This window comes from Notamacropus eugenii, chromosome 1 (assembly GCF_028372415.1).
Source record: "Notamacropus eugenii isolate mMacEug1 chromosome 1, mMacEug1.pri_v2, whole genome shotgun sequence".
NCBI classification, from domain to species: domain Eukaryota; kingdom Metazoa; phylum Chordata; class Mammalia; order Diprotodontia; family Macropodidae; genus Notamacropus; species Notamacropus eugenii.
The window spans coordinates 417916158-417938363 of record NC_092872.1 but is presented as its reverse complement, the minus strand read 5'-3'; the positions used below and the strand labels follow the sequence as shown (position 1 = coordinate 417938363).

At 40.7% G+C, this 22206-nt stretch overlaps 1 protein-coding gene across 1 annotated transcript in view; it reads right to left on the bottom strand.

Moving 5' to 3' along the window:
- CHMP4B (charged multivesicular body protein 4B) overlaps positions 1–21018 on the bottom strand; it is a 57976-nt gene extending 36958 nt beyond the window's left edge. Inside the window, exon 1 of the mRNA XM_072631286.1 lies at positions 20645–21018. Coding sequence (XP_072487387.1) covers positions 20645–20837 — 193 coding nt within the window. The 5' untranslated portion in view covers positions 20838–21018. The remainder of the gene's footprint in view (positions 1–20644) is intronic.
- Between the last annotated feature and the right edge of the window lie 1188 nt (positions 21019–22206).

The following is a 22206-nucleotide window of genomic DNA, read 5'->3' as shown; positions in this document are numbered from 1 at the left end:
GCATTTGTCTTTCTGTTTATTACAAACAAAACACAGCAGGACATGGGAAAGAAAATATTCAAAATAACTACAAACATATAAAATGTCTTGGAGTCCACTTACAAAGATGAATTCAGGACTTATATGAATACACCATAACACTCTTTACAGAAATAAAAGGAAAACAAATAATGGGTGATATTAATAGTTCATGGTTGGGCCATGGTAATTTTTTTAAATGATGATACTGCTGTCTAAATAATTTACAGAGTTAGTGCCATGTCAGTCAAACTACCAAAGGGTTTTATTACAAAGTTAGAAAAAAATAACAACATTCAGCTAGAAGAACAAACGGTCAATAACCTCAGGGAGAAAAATGAAGGTAGAAATGAAAGAGATCTAGCATTACCAGATCTTAAGCTAAATTATTAAGTAGTAATCAAAACTATTTTGATATTGGTTAAAAATTTTAAAAGTTGGTGGATTCAGTAAACAAGATCCCAAAGGACAGTGGAACCTAGGAGGATAGTGTTCTCCAAGGACATCAACTACTAGGCCTCCCTATTCAATCAAAACTGATAAGAAAACTGCAAAGCAGCCTGACAAATCAACCTTACACCAACATCTTACAGTACACCATGTACCACAATAAGTTCCAATTGAATACATAACCTAAACGTAAAATCTTTTCATCACAAAAAAAAATTACAGGAAAAGGAGATTCTTAACTAAACAGGGAATGAAGTGATCACAAAATAAGATGGACAATTTTGATGACATAAAATTGAAAAGCTTTTAAACAAACAAAATCAGTGAAACTAGGAAAAGAAGCAGTTATGGGAAGTAGGAGAAGAGGAACCTATTTAACACTTATTTTGCAAAGATATCCAAGATGTTTTGGAGAGCAGGATTTCTTAACCTTGGGGTCTTTAAATTTGTTGTTTTACAATGTTTGGCTGTCTTTCAATATTACTGGTAATTCCTTCCTGGTAATCCTATGTATTTATGCTACAAACTTAAAAACATGATTCTGAGAAAGAGTTCATAGGCTTCACCAGACTGCCAAAGGGGACCAAGACACAAAACTCCTGCTATACAGCAAAAATATGTTATAAAGTTTATCCCACAAGGCAACACAATTCTCACAGCAGAAGTTATTTTTAACTGAAACTACTTCGTAAGTTAAGAGCTTTAAAAATAATCCCTAAGTCACCCTTACTTACTGTCATAGAAACCAGTTAATTAAAAAGGACCATCATGACAGACACAACCTAGAATTGAATGTCCTCTGCTACTTATAGCCAACTGCCAAATTTATGTAATCCTAGGTATGGGTTTTTAAAAAGCACTATAATCTTTGCCAGACAGTCAGCTCTTACTCATCTGTTTACCCAACAAAAACAGTCCAGTAGATCTGGAGAGATGGGAGAGAACTGAAAAATGAAGCAAATTGATGATAATATATATTCAGCAGCAGCTCTAAAAACATTACTTTTTCAATTAGAGAGGCATATTTTTCAATCTGAATTCATCCTAAATTAAGCTTAGAATTAGAAACTAAATGTTTGAGCCAAAAGGGTGTCAGAAATTATTCTGGTCCAGCCCCACCTTCTTCATTTTGCAGATATAAAGACTAGGACTCAGAAAGGTTGATTTGCTCAAAGGGAGCTGGGAATAGGACCTAAGGACTGTGCTGTGCTCATCATTCTCTGTACTCCACTGCATTGTCTTGTGTTTCAAATGCAGGTACTTGCCTACCAGGCAATAAGAAAATCCGCTTAACTCCAAAGCAAAATAACTCAAATGCAAGTGTCTGAACAAACAACTAAGTAAAGAAACGAATGTCTTCTTTTCCTATTGTCTTGACTGATTATTTTTAAGATGTCTTTTTTATGGTAATTCATGCCCATGAATGACAATTTAGATTTGAGAAAAGTCACTGAACTGTTCATACCTTTGATGCAGCAATCTCACTTCTGGACATTTATCCAAACAGGAGAAGCCTAGTATGAAGTAATTCAGAGTAAAAGAAGCAGAACAAAGAAAACATACAGTGTCTCTAATAATGTAAACAATAACACTAAAAATCAGGGGAATTCTGTAATGAACCATCTCAGTCTTGTAGAACTAATATAAAATACATCTCCCTCCTCTCAAGAGAAAAGAGGCCTCAGGATGTAGAATGTGGAATATGCCATCATAATGTGGGATATTTGACCCTGCACAACCTCTTCTGTGTGACAAAAAAAGAAATCAATGACAGGTAGAGAGTACCGTGGTATAAAAACAAAAGGCAATAATAACCTTAAGTAAAAAGCTAATAGACCAAAAAAAAAGTCCTGGCTGGGGGAAAGGGTTCAGAAAAGGCTTCTTTCTCTAGGAGGTAATGCATGAGCAGGGGCAGCTAGGTGGTGTAGTGGATAGAGCACCAGTGAAGGACTCAGGAGGACCTGAGTTCAAATCTCACCTCAGACACTTGACACTCACTAGTTGTGTGACCTTGGGCAAGTCACTTAACCCCAATTGCCTCATCCTGGGTCATCTCCAGTCATCCTGATGAATATCTGGTCACTGGATTCAGATGGCTCTGAAGGAGAAGTGAGGCTGGTGACCTGCACAGCCCTCCCTCACTCAAAACAAAGTCAAGTGCAAGTCATGTCATTATTTCTCTGATGGCATGGTCTTCTTCAGCAACAAAGAATGAACACACGATGCATGAGATGATCCTTGACGCTAAACTAAGAGTTGGGAATGAGAGGGGAAGAAGGAATACATGTCAAACCTCAGACTAGGAGAGTAATCATGAAGAGACTGAGCCTCAAGATGAAATTCCAGGTTCAGTGAACAGTCAGTTGGCCAGTTTGGCCAGAATGTAGAGTGTATGAAGAATAATAATGTGAATTCAGGAAAAAGTATGTTGGACCTAGATTGTAAATGGTATTTAATGCTAAGCTTAGGAGTCTCTTTTAACTTAGAGGTAATAGGGAGTCATGGAGGATTTTTTAAGCCAATAAGTAACATACTCAGACACCTGTGTTTTAGAGAGATTTATTATCTTGATAGCTATATAGAGGATAGACTGGAGAGGCAGGAAATTTATAGATGGAAGTCAATTAAAAGGATATCACAATAGTTTAGGGAAAATTACAATAGTCTAGGGAAAAGATGATGAAGACTTCATCTTAACTGGCAGACATATGACCAGAAAGGAACTCAAAATTTTAAGAAATAAATGTCAAAAAGTTTTTGCATATAATTGGAAAATATTTAAATATTATGGGAAATAAACATATATTGAAAAACAGATTTAATTGGTCCAGAGGGATAAGGCTGTAACCAATGGGTTACAGGGACCTAAGAACAAAATCCATCACATAAAGACCCAGAAGTTCTCTCAAGATTCATCATTGAAATGGAATGATCAAGACAAAGCAGGTAAGCTACACTCAACTGAATCAGATGTTGTACCCTTGCTGAATATTCTTTCCATTCTATAGTTAAGTAAATCTCTTAATTTTTTTAAAAATCATATTAAAAAAAAAACCCAATGATTTAAGATTGTGGCAAATTAGACCCAAGATTTAAGAGGGAGGTAAGACTGGTATCTCCTGGTTTTAATTCCCTCAATACCCTCTGCAAGATGCCTTGCCTTTTTTTACATGGGGAAAAGTATTTCTTGGCACCAACACCACAGGGAGGCATTTTAAACCATATAACTAGGAATGAAACATGATGTGTCATGTGAACTGCATTTTCTAGAAGTCAGGTATAGGTCCCACTTCTGTCTCTGTCACTGACTCACTAAGATATCTTGAACATGTCACTTACCCTCTCTCAGCCTCTTCCCTGAGGGACTGCTGAATTAGATGATCTCTAAGGTCCCTTCTGTATCTGATTCTTTAATTTCAATAATAATCCAAGAGTGTCTTGACAGAAGCTAGAAAACCAAATGCCCATGTCACCTGTATGTTCCACCTACACAACCATCATACAAAGAAAAAGGCAACATTGTATAGTAAAAAGAGCACTGGATTTGTGTTAAGTTCCAGCTCTGTCACATAACAGCTATGTGAATTCAGCCAAATTATTGAAATCTCTCATCCTCAGTTCTCTGAACTGCAAAATGGGGATAACAGGGTACTGCCTACCTCACAAGGTTGCAGTGAGATTAAAAATAAAGTACCCTAAGTAAAGCACTGTGCAACTGTAAAGTGTTACATAAACATGAACTCTTTCTATATTTCAGTGGGGAGAGCAACACACTGAGAAACAGGAACACTGAGCAAGAACTCACTGTGTGACCTCGTTGAAGTCACTTCAGTTCTTTAAGACTTGGTTTCTTAATCTGTAAATTGATTTTGGACTAAATGATCCCTATGTTCTCTTCCAGCTCTGATCCTCTATTATAGTTTACTCTGACAAGTTATTAATCACCTGGATCCTGGCCCCCTAACTCTGGGTGTTCCCTAAGCTTCTGTCCTGAGCCCTCTTTGCTTCTCCCTCTATATTCTCTCAGTAACTCCAACAGCTCCCAAGGGCTTAACTATCATCTCCATGCTGTTAACTCCCAGATCTACACATCCAGCCCCAGTCTCTCCCATGAACTTCATTCCCAATCACCAACTGCCTACTGAACATTTCACACTGTTTGTCCTAGAAACATCTTAAACTCACGAGTTCTAAAACTGAACATATTCTCTTTCCTCCCATACCGTGCTAAAGGTACCACCATCCTTTTTGTGTTTCAAGTTCATAACCTCAGCATCATCCTGAACTGCTCATTCCCCCTTAAACCATCCCCATATCCAAATACTATTTTCACAGCACCTCTCTCATCTAATCCCTTCCCTCCAATTCCAGTCACTACCTTGATTCAGGGCTCAACACCTCACCCAGATTATTACCTTGATTCAGGCCTTATCACCTCACTCAGATTACTTCAGTGTCTTTATTGGTCTCCCTGCCTCATCTCTTCCCACTCCAGTTGAATGTATACACTGCTGCTGAAGGAATTTTCCTTAAGTGTAAATATGACCATGCAGTCTCCTCAACTCAACCATCTCTAGTGGCTTTCTACTGCTTCTAGGATAAATATATAAACTCCTTTGTTTAGCTTTTAATGCCCTTTATAACCTGACATCAACCAATCTTTCCAGCCCCATTGGCTACTGCTCCCTTCCCTACATTATGTATTTTAGACAAACTGCCCTTCTCTCTGTTCCACTTAGCAATACTCCATTTCTTTTGCACTGGACATCTTCCACATCTAGAATGCACTCCCTACTTGCTTCTGACTCAGAGACCCTCTTTTCCTTTAAGATGCAACCCAGGCACTGTTTTCTGCATGTACCGTTATTTCCTTATTTTCTCCAATTGTTAGTGCCTTCCCTTGTAAAACTATGTTGTATTTAATTATTTTCCAAGTATAGATTGTTTCATTCTTTGTATTTATAGCCCTTGACACAAAGTAGGCCTTCAGCAGTTGATTGCTAACTGACTTAATGATTCAGACTTTTTTATCCCTATTTTCCAGAAGAGGAAACTGAAATTCAAAGAAGTAGTATGCTCATGGGCACACACCCAATACTTGTCAAAAGTGGAATTTGAATCTAGGTCTCTCCTAACTCCACCTACAACTCTCTATCCATTATACCATGATGACTCTCACAAGTAGATCTTGGACAAGGGTCATAAACTAATAATAAAGCTGGAGACTTGGAAATGAGAAAGAGGAGACAATGGGACTGAATGTCGTATGGGAAACTAGACCACTCCTGAACATCTCAAACTGCTGAATGCAGCAAAAGCCCACCCACGTCTAGCATGGTAAAATTCTATTGTGATTCCAACAAGGTAAATGGCCTTTCTTCCTTGATCTCCCAAAACAGATATTTGAGGAAATGTCTCCATTTTTCACTCACAAAATGGGGATGTAATAAGAGATTCTTTGAAAAAAAAATTTTTTTATTGGTATCTTGTTTTGACATTACTTAAATTTCCCCAAATATTCATCTTCCTCCCTCCCCCAGAAAGCCATGTAACAAAGAATATTTTAAAGGATCAATGAAATTGAGTAATCCAAGATTCTCAAAAGGACCATCAGAATATGTATTCTCTTCTTGAGTCAACATTACAGGAATAATCAAAAAAGAATCAAATATAATTTTTATACCAACTTTGTCTACAGTTTCAAGGTCCCAGCCATCCCCTCATCCCTGTAAAACCTGGCCAGGGATAGGTAATAATCTGATCGTTTTCCAGATGAACAATCTGTGACACCAAGACACATGTTCATGAGGTCACCTACTGAGTCAGTAATGATCCTGGCACAGGACTCTAGAGATTCTGGTTTTCTACTTATCACTCTACCCACAATGCCACGCTTCCCTAACTACAGTTTGATGGCTACAATTTTAAGAGAAACAAAAGCTCAAAAGAGTAGTCCTGTGCTGTGGGCTCCTTTCTTTCCCTTGTCACCTGACATATTCCCAGAGCAACCTTTCTTTTACTTTCAAAGTATCCTGGAAGGACCATGGTTATTGGGAAGCTACCACCTTAGATGCTTGAGCTCTTAAGAAGATGACAGACATTTTGCTGAATTCACAAGCTCAAAATGATTGTGTGCCTCAGGGGTGGGGGAACTACAGCCTCAAGGCCACACCTGTTCTGTGAAGTTTGGATTCAGTCAAAGGGCCACACTTGAGGGCCAAGAGGGCCACTTATGGTTCTGTGGCTGTAGATTCCCCACCCCTGGTACCATCTGAGGTGGTACAAATTCTATAATCACTCATCAGTGTTATAACCTTAAACTAGTGTGAGTCACAACTATCCCTCATCATCTCAAACTCTTAAACATATTTTCTAAGAGACATTCCCCAGAAGATCCCTCTTCTCATCACTTTAATAACTTGGGGATACCAATGAAGGATTATGGCTGTCCAACTACTGCCCCTCACTGGAACGGAGGATTTAGATTCAAAGAGACCTTCTTGCTGTATGACTGATCTACTTTTTCTCACACACGCATTTATATCAATGATGTCTTCTCTATCACTTCTCATGCACAAATCACAGTTAATAATGCACTTATGCCCACCACACATCTTTCCCTTGTCCTTCATGTAACTAACAATATTGACAATTTAAAGATCCCAGCATGCTACAATTTACAGATACATTATGTGTGTTGCTAGAGAGACAGACTTTAGCTGCAGTGGGCAGTTTAGGATCATTAAAGGCACTGCTAAATGTTCTAAATGTGATCCAGTCCGAATTCCAGATCGCTATCCATCTGCTATCCAAGCAACATGAAACTTCCACCAACTATGGTTTTTTAGTGTGAATTATTTTAAAGCAATCTCTTTTTTGCACTGACATGAAATTCACTACAGAGACTTTGTAATATTCCAGGGTAATTAAATTAGTACAATGTTATTTGTGAATAAGATATTTGGAGAGTCTCATCATTAACAGGCTTTCCTTTTGTTTATACTGAGCATAATAATTTCCAAGATATAAAGCTAAGGGAGCATAATCTGAAAATTAACTAAAATGAAGCGCATTGCTTTTAGGACTTCAGATTTTAACAGTCATCATTTAGAACCTGATAGCTTTAGGTTTTTCCACTTTCCTAACAGACTGAACTGCTCAGATGTGGAACCAAGAGTTATACTGAGTACATGAGACTTTTACAGAAACTAGATAATGCTCTCTCAGATATTTAAATCTCTGCAGTTGATATTCTAAAATGAAGGCTTTATTACAATTATCAATGTCCCAACTAGTCTATCGATACTGGTTTCCTCCACTGCCCTAGACACTGGGAAGTTTCCCGTATATTTTATCTCCAGAGTTCAATACAAGGGCCTAAAGTAGGACCCTGTTCCTCTCTCAACCTGTCTACTTCAAAGAAGTTTCCACTTTTTTTATTGCTTACTGCTGGACTATTGTTCATCAGAACTGGATTCTACTCAGCTTCCAGAAGAAATTGTTCCCTCTCACTCACCAACACTACAATAATGATAAAACCACATTTAAACAATGGATTCAAAACCAACTCTGCCAGGAAGGATGCCCTGCAGCATCAAGGGAGCTTCACAGGACTACCTCTTCTGTGACCATTAATTCAGCCCTAGCTTTTGACCTATGTAACAGAAAGAAAAAAAAGGCTGAGCACATTATACAACGATGGCAGCTCTCATCTTTTACAGTTAGCAAAGATGATGGTATAATGAAAAATGCACTGGACTGGGAGTCAAAAGACCCACATTCTGGTACCATTCTGCTATTATCTAGCTGTGTGACTCTGGACAAATCACTTTCCTATAGCCCTTTGTCTCTTCATCTGTAAAATGAAGGGGTAGGCCCGGATGCTCTAATCTCCTAAGAATTCATCTTGTTCTGATATTCTATGATTATGAGCTGCACAGCTTTTTCTGAAGTGAGAGTATCCCAACCAATACCTGGCTAAAAGATTACTCTAGAGTAGTGATTTCCAACCTTTTGGAAGCCACATCCTATCAATATTTAGACACCATAAAGTATTATCAGTTACTATATTTTCATTAAGATTACTCCAATAATTTTAAGAATTTCAGTGCAACCTTAGAGATAACTGGAAGTTTTCCAGAAGACTTAAAAAACCAGGATACAAAAACTTTGCCCTAGAAATTCTTAATCCAAGCCAGTTACCCTCTATTTATGAGGGTTAGCATCAATCAACCAGTTCCTTCCCATCAGGACAACATAGCTGAGCCTGAGGAGGAGCCAGGGGAAAGCACCTGCTATCACAGGCCTAGGATATAGTTTAAAATGCCAGGTGAAAAAAAAAAAACAGCATGACTGATTACAAAAGGGTTGATCAAACATTCACTCCCAATTCAGGGTTGTGGTGTGTTTTTGTTCTAGTTGATGAAGTTGATGAAAGGGCCTCAGAAATCTAACTCTCACATTTTTTACAAATGGGAAAACTATGGGGCAGCATGAGTAACTTTCTGGTCTACAAACTGAAGCAGATTTTAAAGTAATAGTGTAATGACGCTAAAGAAATTGGTATAGTCACTTCTCCTTAAATATATACTGAGGTTTTCTACTTCTGCTACTGACCTCCCGCACTCTTATGTGCTGCCACGTCCTCCTAAGAGCCTTCCCTGCTGCCCAGCTGAATTACCCTTTCCATTTTCTACAATCTCAGGGCACTGTTTGCCTCTCTTACACACTTCCACACTCTACTTTGTAGAATGTTTATTTGTATGGCTATCTTATTTCCCCCATAATAAGAGCTAATAAAAGCCAGCCTTTTCACAGTGCTTTAAGGTTTGCAGAGCGCTTACCAAATATTATCTCATTTATCTTCACAATAATCCTGTGAGGCAGAAGCTATAATAATCCCCAGTTTATAGATGGGGAAACGGAAGTAGACAAGGGTTAAGTGACTTGCCCTAGTCACACAGCTAGTAAGGGTCTGAGATGAAATCTAATTCAGGTCTTCCTGACAGTGGATCTAGTGCTCTTATCCACTCTGCCATCTAGCTGAGATCAAGGTCTCAACCTTCTTTATGACTTCCAAAGCACCAAGAACCTTCAGTTCTGTTTTAAGCAATTCTACTGACTGAGAGACAACTCATTCGACCTGTAAACGCCTGTCTGCCTCTGCCTGCCTTTCTTCTTTTCCTTCTAGGTCTCCCCATCTCACCCAGACTAGACATGCAGGAGCTACTCATGGGCCCAAACTGACTACTGACTGGCATGGGAGCTCTGAAATGCTCCATTTCCAACCTGGGCCTCTCTGGGCTCCTTGGGGAATATGGCAGCTCCCTGCTCCCAAGCCTCAGGTGACTATTAATGTTGAATTTAGCATGGACACCAGATGGATATAGACCACCCTAGCTCAGAGCCTTTAAGCTCAAGAGATCCACTAGCCAGAGCCTAAACCTCCCTGTTATCTTGGATTACAGGCATGTGCTGCCACACCCAGCAAAGACTTCAGTTTCTCTCTCTCCTCAAAATGAGACCTCATGCAGGACTCATATCCCTTGTCTCTTTTAATATACACCTTCATGTAAGGTGATATGAACTTCACACGTTTTTCTTAGAATGTTACAGTCACATTAATGCAAAGCACAGTTTCTGATGTTCAGTCACCACTGAGGACCACCATGACAGAAACAAAGGCCCATAATAGAAACTTCACACAAAGCTTCATACAAAGCTTCAGCACGTAAGTCACTGAAAGCATACACTCTCACCCTCATGAAATCTTAGAGGTTTGGGGGGACCTCAGTAGACCTCTAGTCCAACCTATACCTGAAAAAATATTCTCACTACAACATACCCAAAAGGGAATCACTACCTCCCAAAGCAGCCCCATTCCACTTATGGATACTTCCAATCATTATGAAGTTTTTCCTAACATCAAGTCTAAATTTATAAATTTGCAACTCCCACTCACTGCTTCTGCTAACTGCCATCTGGGTTCAAAAAAACCAACCTAATACCTCTTCAACATAAGAACCCTTCAAATATCTAAAGGCAACAATTATGTGTCCCCCTAATTCTTCTTCAGGCCAAACTTCCCCACTTCTTTCCATCTATTCTCAAGTGACATGAGCCCAAGGCCTTTCCCTGTTCTGGCTACACACTGCTCTATGCTCTCCATCTTACCAGCAGCATCCCCAGAATTGAACACAAGGCTCCAGATGTTGTCTGGCAAAAACAGAGAACTGTGGGATTACAGAAGTTAAGCTCCTTGAATGTAAGGATGGGATTAGTTTATTTTTTTGTATTTGTTTCCCCTAGAGTCTAACATGGTGCCCAACATATAAGAGACATTTTAAAATGCTTGTTTTGATCACCTTCCCTATCCTGTAAACCAATGGTGTCAAACTCAAATAGAAACAGGGCCATTAAATCATACATAAAGATTCCTGCAGCATCGTACTGACTTAGAAAACCACACATTTATATATTTCGTTTTTATTAATTCATCAATACACTACAATCAGATAGGACCTCCATTTTAAACCAGTTTGGCCATACCCAGCAACACCTTAACTATAATAAGCTATGACTCTTCGTAATGAAGCCTAAATCTGCCTTGGTTTTTTTGGCTTCCATTACACAGCTGACTCACACTGAACTTGAAGTCCACTAAAACTCTCAAGTTTTTTTTCTATTTAATTGTATTAAATTTCCAAAATATTTCTATATTTAAAAGTATATATCCTGACAGACTGTTAGGGCTATGTATGATCTTATTTTGAACTGCCTCTGGAGTCAGAGGACTTGAGTTCAAATCCCACCTCTGACACTTACCATGCCTGGGCAAGTCACAATCTCCATGGCCCTCAGTTTTCTCATCTGTAAAACTGGAGTAGATGGCCTTTCAGGTCCCTTCCAGTTATAGATCTAAGATTTTTTAAAAAAATAAGTAACTACCTAACTATGCCTTGACATTCTGTACATATTAACTCGATCTTTTAAATACTAAATTTGTAAGACTTTACATTTATCTTTAGTACATTCAATCTTATTAGAATCACACCGAAGTTCTACCCTGTCAAGACCTTCTTGGATCCTGTCTCTATCATCCAACAAGTGAACTATCACTTGACTCTGTGTCATCTAAAAATATGACAAATGTGCCATCTATGCTTTTATCCAAGTCACTAATAAAAATGTTAAAAGGCACAAGGCCAAGCACAGGTCTCTGGAGCACTCCTCAGGAGCCTATGTGGCAAGCTAACATGGCACCACTGATGACTACTCTGAGTCAAGCCATTCAACCAGCTCACACCCATTAAACTGGCAAAGATGTAAACAATTTGTTCTGGAAGTGATGAGTTTAAGGGGTGATGGGGACCCCAAAATACCAATGGCCTGGGGTGGGGTCCCCGATCACCCCTCAACCTCTTCAGAAGGGCTATGGCAAGATAATAATATACTGTTGGTGGAGGTATGGTCTAACCATTGTGGAAAACGTTTAGAAATTATGAGTAAAAAGTGACCAAAAGTACTCTGACTCACAGGGTCATATACTAGTCATATAGCTCAAAGTACACAAAAAAAATGTCTTGTCTATTCCAAAATATCCATACCAGCACTTTTTTCAGTCTCAAAGACCTAGAAACACAGTGGATACCTGTCAATAGGGGAATAGCTAAACAAATTATGTTACATAAGTATAATATAAATGTGCTTTAAGGAACAACAGCTATGAAAAATTCAGAGAAACACATGACTTATGGGAAATGATTCGGAAGGAAGCAAGCAAGCAAAACTAGGAAATAAAAGCCACAATGACCGAAATGGTGGAAACAGAAAGAGTAAAGTGAAACTAAATACTGTGTTATTATAATGGCCAAGACTGGACCCTGAGAAGAGATGAGAAAATTCTTCTCCTTTCATTGGAAGCTATGCAATGGAATTCTTCATATGCTATTAAGATGTTGTCAACTGGTGTTGGATTTGTGTGTTTTTAAATCTTTATTAGGGAAAACTAGTTGAGTAGAGGGAAGGGTAGGTTATATTTGGAAATGAATGTAACAAGAAACAAAGGGCATCAATAAAACAATTTGTTTTAAACCTTTGAAAGATGTAAGGCAGGAACAAGACAAAAAGGGTTTGTGATCAGAGGCGGTGCCCAGGAAACCAACTGGCAATTTAAGAGGAGTTTCTGTGAGTGGGATATAAGAGGAGTTAAATCACTCAAAATGCTGAAGAGCTGCCTAAGGCGGTCACAAAAGGATCATGCTTTCTCAGTAACTACAGAAAATAAGACATTTATCTCCCACTGAAGGGACAGAAGAGCAGCTAATTAAGAAAAGATGAAGGAAACTCAGTATCAGGCTACTACACTGGTCAGCCTGAGAATGAAACAGAACAGCAATCTGTTCGAAGTCTGATTAACTAAATAAGCTGAACAAGGTTTGTTTGAGAAATTAAAAGTCTGCACCATACTTTATTAGCCTGTATTACAACTGGTATCACTAAATTCCTTCAAGCTGTTGCAAAGTACCTTTGCACTCTAAGTTGGGTATATTTTGCTAAAAAGGCATTTGAGGAAGGTAAATAGAAAAAAGTAATGATAGTCCTTATGTTTTTATAATGCCTTAAGATTTTACAAAGCACCTTCATCACAACAAGCCTGAATTAGACAATACCCAATACCCAAATGAATGTGTAAACTCCTAAATTAGGTTGTTCCCTCCAATGATGCAGACCCTCATCTGGCCACTCTTGCCTATCCTGGATAATGTGTTCATGTCCTCTCATGAGATGCCAAAATCGGCCCATGCCACACGCCAGATGGCTTCCTCCATTTCTATTAACATTAAGAGGATACCAGTGGAGAGCTCTCTATTGCCTCCTGCCACATCACCAGGCTCTCTTTTTCCTTCCTATTCTCCAAAGCTCCTCAATGGTTATATGTTGCTGCCCTCTCACACCAACCATTCTCCTTTCCCTTTCCGGGTTAAATTCATTTTCAGTTCTTCAGAGATTTATCAGAGCACAGGTCTCGCAGACAAACAGCAACACCAATAAAAGACTGGCATGAGAAAGATTGACCTTTGTTCCTAGGCAGGCCTTCTTAAACTCTATCTACTTGTGACCCCGTCAGTGCTTCTTAAACTGTGTGACCCCATATGGGGTTTAAGAAGTGCTGCCTAGGGTTCGTTAAAAGAGCTTCCCAATTTCCTAAAGCAGGCGGGCAGGAAGCACTTGCACTGTGCTTTGTGCTGAAGATAAAATACAAGCAAGAAGACAAATCCTGGCCCTCAAAGAGCTCCCACTCTAGTGGGGAAAGACAACACATAAAAGGGTGTAGAATGGATGAGGCTGTGAGAAGATGCCCATGCAGGGGGCACAGCAGTAATCTGAACAGTCAGAAGTAGATTCAGGAGGGGAATGAAGGATGTTCAGTTGAGGACCCTTCCCAAAATGGAGGACCAATGGGAAAAAAGGGCCAATGGGGTGTTCCAGTGTGTGAAGAAACAAGGACTGAGAGAAGTTCCAGCATAAGAAGGCATCTGAGGTGGCAAAATCTAGAGTCAGAAACAAAGCTGGGAGGGAACTAAAGAAGAGCCGACCTGGGCCCCCTCCCCAAAATGGAGGCCTCAAGAGGAACCTGCTAATGGAGAATGGGGGCTGGAGGAATAAATGACTGACTGTTCCAGGGTAAGTCCCAGGGTCAAGTCATCCATTTATACTGTGTGTCCCAGATTTACATAACAACGAAGGAGTTCTCCAAAACGTTCACCAAGTGCATGTTAAAATGCATTTGGGCATATCTAGGTAAGAGATATTCTTCATCCACTTGGTTCTTTCTTGTGTCAGGAGCAGGGCAAACTACTGTTCATTCAGCTTAGTTAATGAAGTTCTTTCACTCCTCTAGTATCTCATTCACAGAAATTCTGTAACATCACCCATTTATTCCTGGCCGTCATATTACATGAGAGGTAGATGTCGCCATCTAATCCAGCTGCTTCTCCCACATCTGCTCTCTTTAGTTCCCATTCCCATCTCCTCCATTAGCATGCATGTGGCAGTGATGGAGAGGCTTTGCCCTCAGTGATAAGAACAGGTTACATATCTTTGCAGGTCTTCTCTGCCACTTGTTCTCTTCCTTCCATTCTTATCCTTAAACACTCTTGGGATAACTTTGATTGGTTGTTCTCTTGCCAATCTTTAAGTTGGTTTTACCTTCCACTGTTTCTTTCCACTGTAGGAGATAATACTGTTCATGATCATCCATCTTACTACTTCCTAAGATGTTACAAAAGAGTCATATTCTGAACTGGTGGTGCTGCCTTTGTCTTCCCTCTCTCTCTGCTTGGCAAGTTAAGTGAAGTGTTTGCTGATCAACACATTTTGTGGGTTCCTTTGGTTTTCCTGTGGCAATTAACCTAAATTTCTACACAAAATTATCATAATCAGTGTTGATATTATTTCTGTTAGCCATTTCTTTATCAATCCCTTATTTAAATAGCTCAGGACACAGTTGTTTTAATTGTATGCCATAGCTTTCTCCCATTTTCATTTTTTTTATACAGTCATCCCTTGACATTTGCAGGCTTTCACATTTGTGTTTTAGTTATTTCAGGTTGGCCATGGATAATTAAATGGGAATTTTTGAAGTGTGTGAAAACTGCAAGTGATGCACATATGTAAAAAAATTTTAATGTCATAAATGTACAAATACTATATATTATTAATCTACTTTATCATTTACCACCATAAGTATACTATATAAGTTTATTCTATACAGTTAAATTTTGTTAAAAGTTTCACTGCACTCAAGTATTGGCTACACAATCTCTTTGGGAATGCCTCCTCTTTGTCTCTCTACTATTCAGACCCATTCATATGATCTTCTCCCACAGTGACCTTTGGATCTTATATACTTTACGTAGAAGGAAATATGAAGCAGCTGCTGCAGCTACACCAGCAGCAGGGCAGACTATGCGTACTGTGTGCCAAGATACTAACCTCTGTCCCACTAAAACTGCAACTTTTTTATGGGTGTTTTATTAGTTTTGTGAATTAAATAAATATGATCAAAATTACTAAAAATAAAGGTTAGAGTTGGGGTCTAGAGTTATTCAAGCTTTTTCACAATCACAGGGGTCCTCTGCCTGCAACTCCTACAAATATCAAGGGACTACAGTAGTCATTTACTAATTCCAATCTTTATTTTGACAAGTTGGTAGTCTGAATATATTCAGACATCAGATTCAGGGGTGATTCTCACACTAATAAGTCTTTTCTTGATAGTTAATATGAAAGAATGATCCAAATCACTAGTAATAAGAGAAATGTAAATCAGAAAAGCTCTGAGATTCCACCTTAAACTCAGCAATTTGGCAAAGATGATGACAAAAGATAGTCACAGTCAATACTGGAAGGGTTAGAGGAAGCTAGGCATACTAGTGAGTGTATTGTTGGTACAGCTAGGAATCTGCATTATCATTTTGGAAAGCAATTTAGAATTATGCAAATAAAATTACTAAAATGTTTATACCTTTTGATCCAAAGATTCCATAACTAGATTTACACCCAAGAAGGCCACTGATAAGAACAAAGTGCTCAAATACACTAAAATATTTGTAACAACATTTTTCTGTAAGACTAAAGAACTGGAAACAAAGTAGATGTCCACTGATTGGCCTGGACATATTCCTTAAAATAGAAATTCTGGGAAGAATCACCCAGTGAGAGGGAATTGCAGGGGCAAAACATATTACCAATGTGAGAATTCCAGGGACAGAGCAAACTTTAGGCGTTAAAAGGCTTCTGTGACTTAAAGTAATCAAATTATTTCCTGAAGCTCTGAAGGCCAACAAAAGGATTGCCATTCTGATAGAAACCAGTTTACTGAATTGTTAATGGAAAAGAAAACCAAAATTAGTTGATACTAAAAGTCCATTTTACAAAAGGCCCTGTATTAAAAAACAAATAATTCCCACACTTCTCCCCAAACCAGTATACTATTTCTGATTTTGCTACAGAAAGGGTCAAAGAAGTAAACAATTCACTCTTCAGCCTCTCTACCTTGAATCCCATTTCTCATAGCAAAATATACAACCACAACGAAGCACACTTCATTCTTCTAAAGCCAGTCTTTGCCCAGAGCTAGATCCCAATTACTAGTCCAGAAAAAAGCAATTTCAGATTTGGAAAATTGAGCACTTGTAATAGTAAAAAGCTGTGGATGAGTCTCAATATGATAACTGGCACCCACACTTGGAGAGGTTAGAAATTAAGAAAATTAGTCTTTCAGGGCAGAAAATCCAGCATTCATTTACTGAGCACCCTATGTGCACAGAGCCAGTACCACCTGCTGAGGGATACTGCTTTCCACTGAGCAGACTGGCTATGCAGAGAGCTAGGTGGCTTCTTGTAAGGCAGAAGAGCTCATTCAAGACAGACTGACTCACATGGCATTGAGTTAATTTCTAGAGAAGACACTAAATACAGGTCCTCTTTAAGATAACATGCTTGTTTAAATTCATAATCTTTAACCAATGATATGCTTGTCTTTCTGGATTAAACCCCGACCCTACTGCATAATGACCACTATCAGGATTGTTACCTAAAACAAAAAGCAATGACACAATTGTGACAAAGTAATGACAAATTATGCAGGAGAACCAATCTTTCACAAACTTTTATGACCCTGAGAGAACTGCTAAAATCTGTAGCAACTTCACTTTACTCTTTCCACACTACCTACCCTTCCCCCTAACCTCTGGAATGCTGTAAACATGAAGGAGAGATGTTTTTGTCTAAGAAATGCTAATAATCCTATAACCCTGAACTTATCTACTTAAAGAATGTTTTACAGTTCCCTTCTTCCCCCTACCAACAATCTTTCCTACAGCAAAGTAATTCAGCTCAGAGTTTCTCATGCTTGGAACTTCTAGGATCATGGATTCAGAGTTGGAAGGGACCTAAGCAAAATCCATCTTGAGTTTAATCTGTGAATATACTTTGGCAATCACTACCCAAATATTTAATCTTACTGACAAACAAAGGATGCAAAAGAGACTGAGTTAATAAAACAGAAATATCCAATTAGGCGTCTGTGTACCCAAAATCTCCCTGAAATACCAGTCTCTTTCACTCTTGTAGTTTTAAAAAAGAAACTAAATTCCATGCATACACTGAGAGATTCAAACAAGGAGTTTTAAGCATGACTCAGACAGGAGTCTCCTTTCTGATGAACAATTTCCCTGACACTTTTCTAGTTTTCCAGAAGTGTTCTTCTGGAATCTGCTAGCACATAAACCAATAAGATACAGTGTTTTTTCAACTTGATGCCTCTATCAGAGAACAGAAAGTCCTCCTTAGCAATAAATTTAACTCATTAAGACATCCTTCCACAATAAAACATTTAGAGTGACTTCAATAAACACGAGAAAAGTATTGAATCTAACAATAATTTTGATTTGATGGTAGTAAAGTTCCCACTATAGCCAAATTTCTATACATGCTATTAGGCATTGTTCATTTCACCTAAATTAACTAAATTCACCTAAATAAAAGAACTCATCTTCTGCTTTGCAAACATTGATCTAAGAGAAATAATATCAGCACTGAGGCTCTAGTGTTAAAATGGGAATCGGGGAGATAAGAGGATGAGAATTCAGTTCCAAGTCCAGAAGCTTAATTGTAAATCACTAGCAACATAAATGATCAGTTCCCAGTTTCCAATTTCTCACAAAACTTTCATGTTCAATCAAAATGCAGCCTTTCTAGAAAATCCTGGTCTCATTTTGTTTTTTGGTGACAAACTTTAAAAATAAATGAATCTTCACTAAATGACAATATCTTAATCAAAGGATTTACAGCTAGACAGGACTTTTAGAGATTATTTAGTCAGTCCATGCCCTTCATTTTACAGAAGACACTTTAGAGATGAAGTGACTTAAGATCACATAGTTTGTTTTTTTTTTTGTTTTTTTTTTTTTTTAAAGATCACATAGTTGACAGATGAGGCAGAAATGAGATTCAAACCCAGGACCTCTCAGTCTAATTTAGGTGCTATTTCTACTAGATGATTTAGCTTCCCCATTATCTTTCATGCTGTCTCTTACAAGAAGAAAATCAAAAGATGTCCACAGTTTGTAAATGTCAAAAAATCTGCCTGAACACAAAAATAATTTCATTTTGTTGCATTTTTTGCCCAACTACAACTCATTTTTCTATTTGAGTCTCACTGAACAAAGCTGTCTGCATGGACAATTTGTCCTTGGGAACCCACAAACTGTACGTTTATCAGAGAATTCTAAATAAGAGCCTCATCACACCTCAATTTATTTAAGGAATTAAAAGACTCTGAGGTTCCAGATGGTAAGGACACTATCTTCTTCAAAGCCTCAGCTCTATGTTTGAATAAATGAGACAAAAGTTTGGAAATGAAATGCTGGACTCAAACTTTTACCTCACACTCCCAACTTAACATGCCATGATGAACACTTGGATAACAGTAGTATTAACAGCTGATTTAGATTTAAATGATATTACTCTGAGTGTATTCCCCTCAACTCCAATGCCTAATGTACATGTTTATTTATGTAACCACACTGATCCTGTTCACATCAGTCTGGAGATTCCCTGAGGGCAGGGACATGATTTCTCCTTTATTTATAGCACACTCAGCACAGTACTATGCCTAGGTAAGTGGTTAGTACACTGATGATACCTAGAATAAGGAAGCAACAGAGATGGAAGGATCATATAAAGGAGACTGTACATGTGCAACACTGGAAAGTACCCTTGTAGCCCTCTTCACCCTGCAGAACAACAAGCAGTCCCAAAAGAGGAAGAAAAATTAATGAAGTATAGATTCAGTCCAATCAAGCTGCATGTCCTTGCCAGGAAAATACGTTCACACCTTATCTATTGAGATCAGATAACTAAGAGTATCCATCTTTTAAATGAGACTTGACAATCTCTCTTCAAGACTTCGGGATACTAATTCAAAAACTGCCTAAGTGCCAAAAACTGCCAAGGTTCCACTGCCATTTTCTAGAACTATGGACCACAGAAAACCTCCGAGCATCTGCCATACCATATAGGAGATGAGGTAAACCGATCTCCCACAGCAAGGTCAAGCCTTGAAAAATGCCAGCATCTGTTGAAAAAATAATCCTATAATTACAAGCAGAGTATAATGGCACATACTGGTCTGGCAAAGGAAAACGCAGAGGAAAGTTACAGACAGCAGAAGGTCACTCTGGGCAGCAGGAGTCCAGAGAGCGGCACTCAGCTACCTTCCGACAGGCAGGACACACAGATACATTCTATTTTTGTGGCTGAGACTAAGGGGAGATAGGAGAAGTGGTCCTACAGCGGTCATTTCCTCACTCGCAGGAAAGTCAACGTCCACCCCAACGCCCCAGAACGAGCAGAATCAGGGATCGCCGACTGGGGTGGAGGAGGCAAGCAGTGAAGGAGTGGGCTGAGGCCAGGTTTTCAGTCACGTCCAGAAGTGGGAGGCGCGCGGAGGATGATGAGAGAGTGAGTCACGGGAGAATTTCTCAAGGCAACTCTGGGACGGAAGTTGTAGTGGTGGGATAGAACAAGAGTCCTGAGGTGGGGCTGGGGGATGAATGAAAATAGACTGGGAAGAGAGGAGAAGGTGGAGTGTGAGGAGGGAGGAGGGGGGTCCAGCCCGCGGGAGGCGAGAGGCAGGGTTCCTTGGACAGTGTATGGAGGAATGGGGGGTGGGAGGAAGGGGCGGGGGCGTGCAGAGAGACAGAATGGTAGAGTATGTGTGTGTGTGTGAGACAAGGTGAGTGTGACACCGAGGGAGTGGGAGACAGAGACACGAGTGGGGGCAGGGCGGGGCACCCACGGCAAGCCGGGGACCCGGGGCCCTGCCCGGCTGGGGGAGTACGTCCGGCGCCCCAGAGTGGTCAGTGGCGGCCGGGACAGGCCCGATATCTGGGGGGCGGGAGGAGGCTCCACAGGTGCACGGTGGCCACGGGAGGAAAGGAGCGGCAGCGAGCGAGGGGTCAGCTCGGAGGGAGAAGGCGGGGGGAGGACGCAGACGCCGAGGCCAGGGGGCATGGGCCGGCGTCCACAGGCCGGGCGGGGCCGGGCGGGGCCGGGTCGGTGGCGCAGGACCCCCCTCCCCCTCCCCGGCTTGTGGGTCCGGGCTCACCTCGCTTGTTCTTGGTACCGTGCTTCTTGGCCGCGACCAGCTCCTGCTCGATCTTCTTCTCCAAGAATTCCTGTTTCTTGCTCAGCATCTCCTCCGTGTCCCGCAGCCGCTGGATCGCCTCCTGCGGGGTCGGGCCGCCCTTGCTCCCGGACTTACCCCCGCCGGCCCCAAACAGCTTCCCAAACACCGACATGGTGCCGCCACCCCCCCGGTCCCCGGTCCCCTCCGCCGCCGCCCGGGAACCCCAGTCGAAGTCGCGTTCTTAGCTCCCCGGCTCAGGCCGCACTAACGCCTCCTCCCTCAGCGGGGCCTGTACTCGCCACCTCCCACAGGCCCCCGCGGCGTCTAGGCGACCCGACGCGGACCACAACTCCCGGCACCCCCCGCGCCGTCTGCACCACCCACTTGGCAACCCGCGGGCCCTCGTTGTACCGCGGGAGGAGGTAGTCTATTACGCTCCTGGGCCGCATTGGCTGCCGGGAGCTGTAGTCCTTGACACTGCCTGGGTCAAAGGGTGTTAGTGTGTGCTGGGAATTGTAGTCCAATCTCTAGGCCTCGATCCGGGGGAAAAAAGTGATTTGGCATTCTGATCCAGGTCAGGGTGACGCCTGATTTGGTCTGAGCTGTCCTTTGGTCCCGGAAGCAGAGAACAGCTCTAGGGCACTTTATAATCAATTCAACAAGCATCTGTTAAACGCTTGTTTTGGTGATCCGCACTCAGTAACTTGGATGAGGGATTTCTAGCTAGAAGGCACATCTGGGTCATCTGTTCCAACCTTATTTTACACATGAGGAAACTGAGGCCTAGAGAGCTTAAGTGACTTGCCTAGAATCACACAGGAAGTAAACTTCGGAGGCAGGAACTGAGTCAAGAGAGTGCCCCGGCTCTAGAGAACCCAGGTACTTTCTACTTATATCTTGTCATTTTGTTGTTCAGTCATTGTCAGTCGTGTCTGGCTCTTCCTGACCCCATTGGGGGTTTTCTTGGCAGAGATGCTGGAGTGGTTTGCCATTTCCTTCTCCAGCTCATTGTACAGATGAGGAAACTGAGGCAAACAGGGTCACACAACTAGTAAGTGTCTGCGGCTGGATTTGAACTCAGGTCCTCCTGACTCTAGGCGCCTTATCTACTTAGCTACCTAGCTGGCCCTTATAATCTTTAAAAAGACTCCATGCTCTGTGAGGGTCATGCAGGCTGCTGAGAATCTACAGACTGCGCCACCTAGACCCATATCCTGTCACACAAAAGCAAAAAGTGCTATTCCTATGTCCCTAAAAAGGACACTTGAATAGCAACCATAGCTTACATTGATACAGCAGTAATTCAAGAAAAGCAACATGTGCTCAAATAACAAGTCTCTACAAAATTAACAAGGGGAGCAAAACCTGAGGGAACTGGAAAGCATGGCAACTGAGCTAAGCCTTAAAGATAGCTAGGGGATACCATCAGGCAGAGGTTCCTGTCCCCCCAGTTACAGGGGGAAAGCCTGTGCAAAGAGTGGGAGATGGAAGATGAAATACTGGGGAGGCAATTCGGCCAGCTAGGCTAGCAGGCAGAGAGT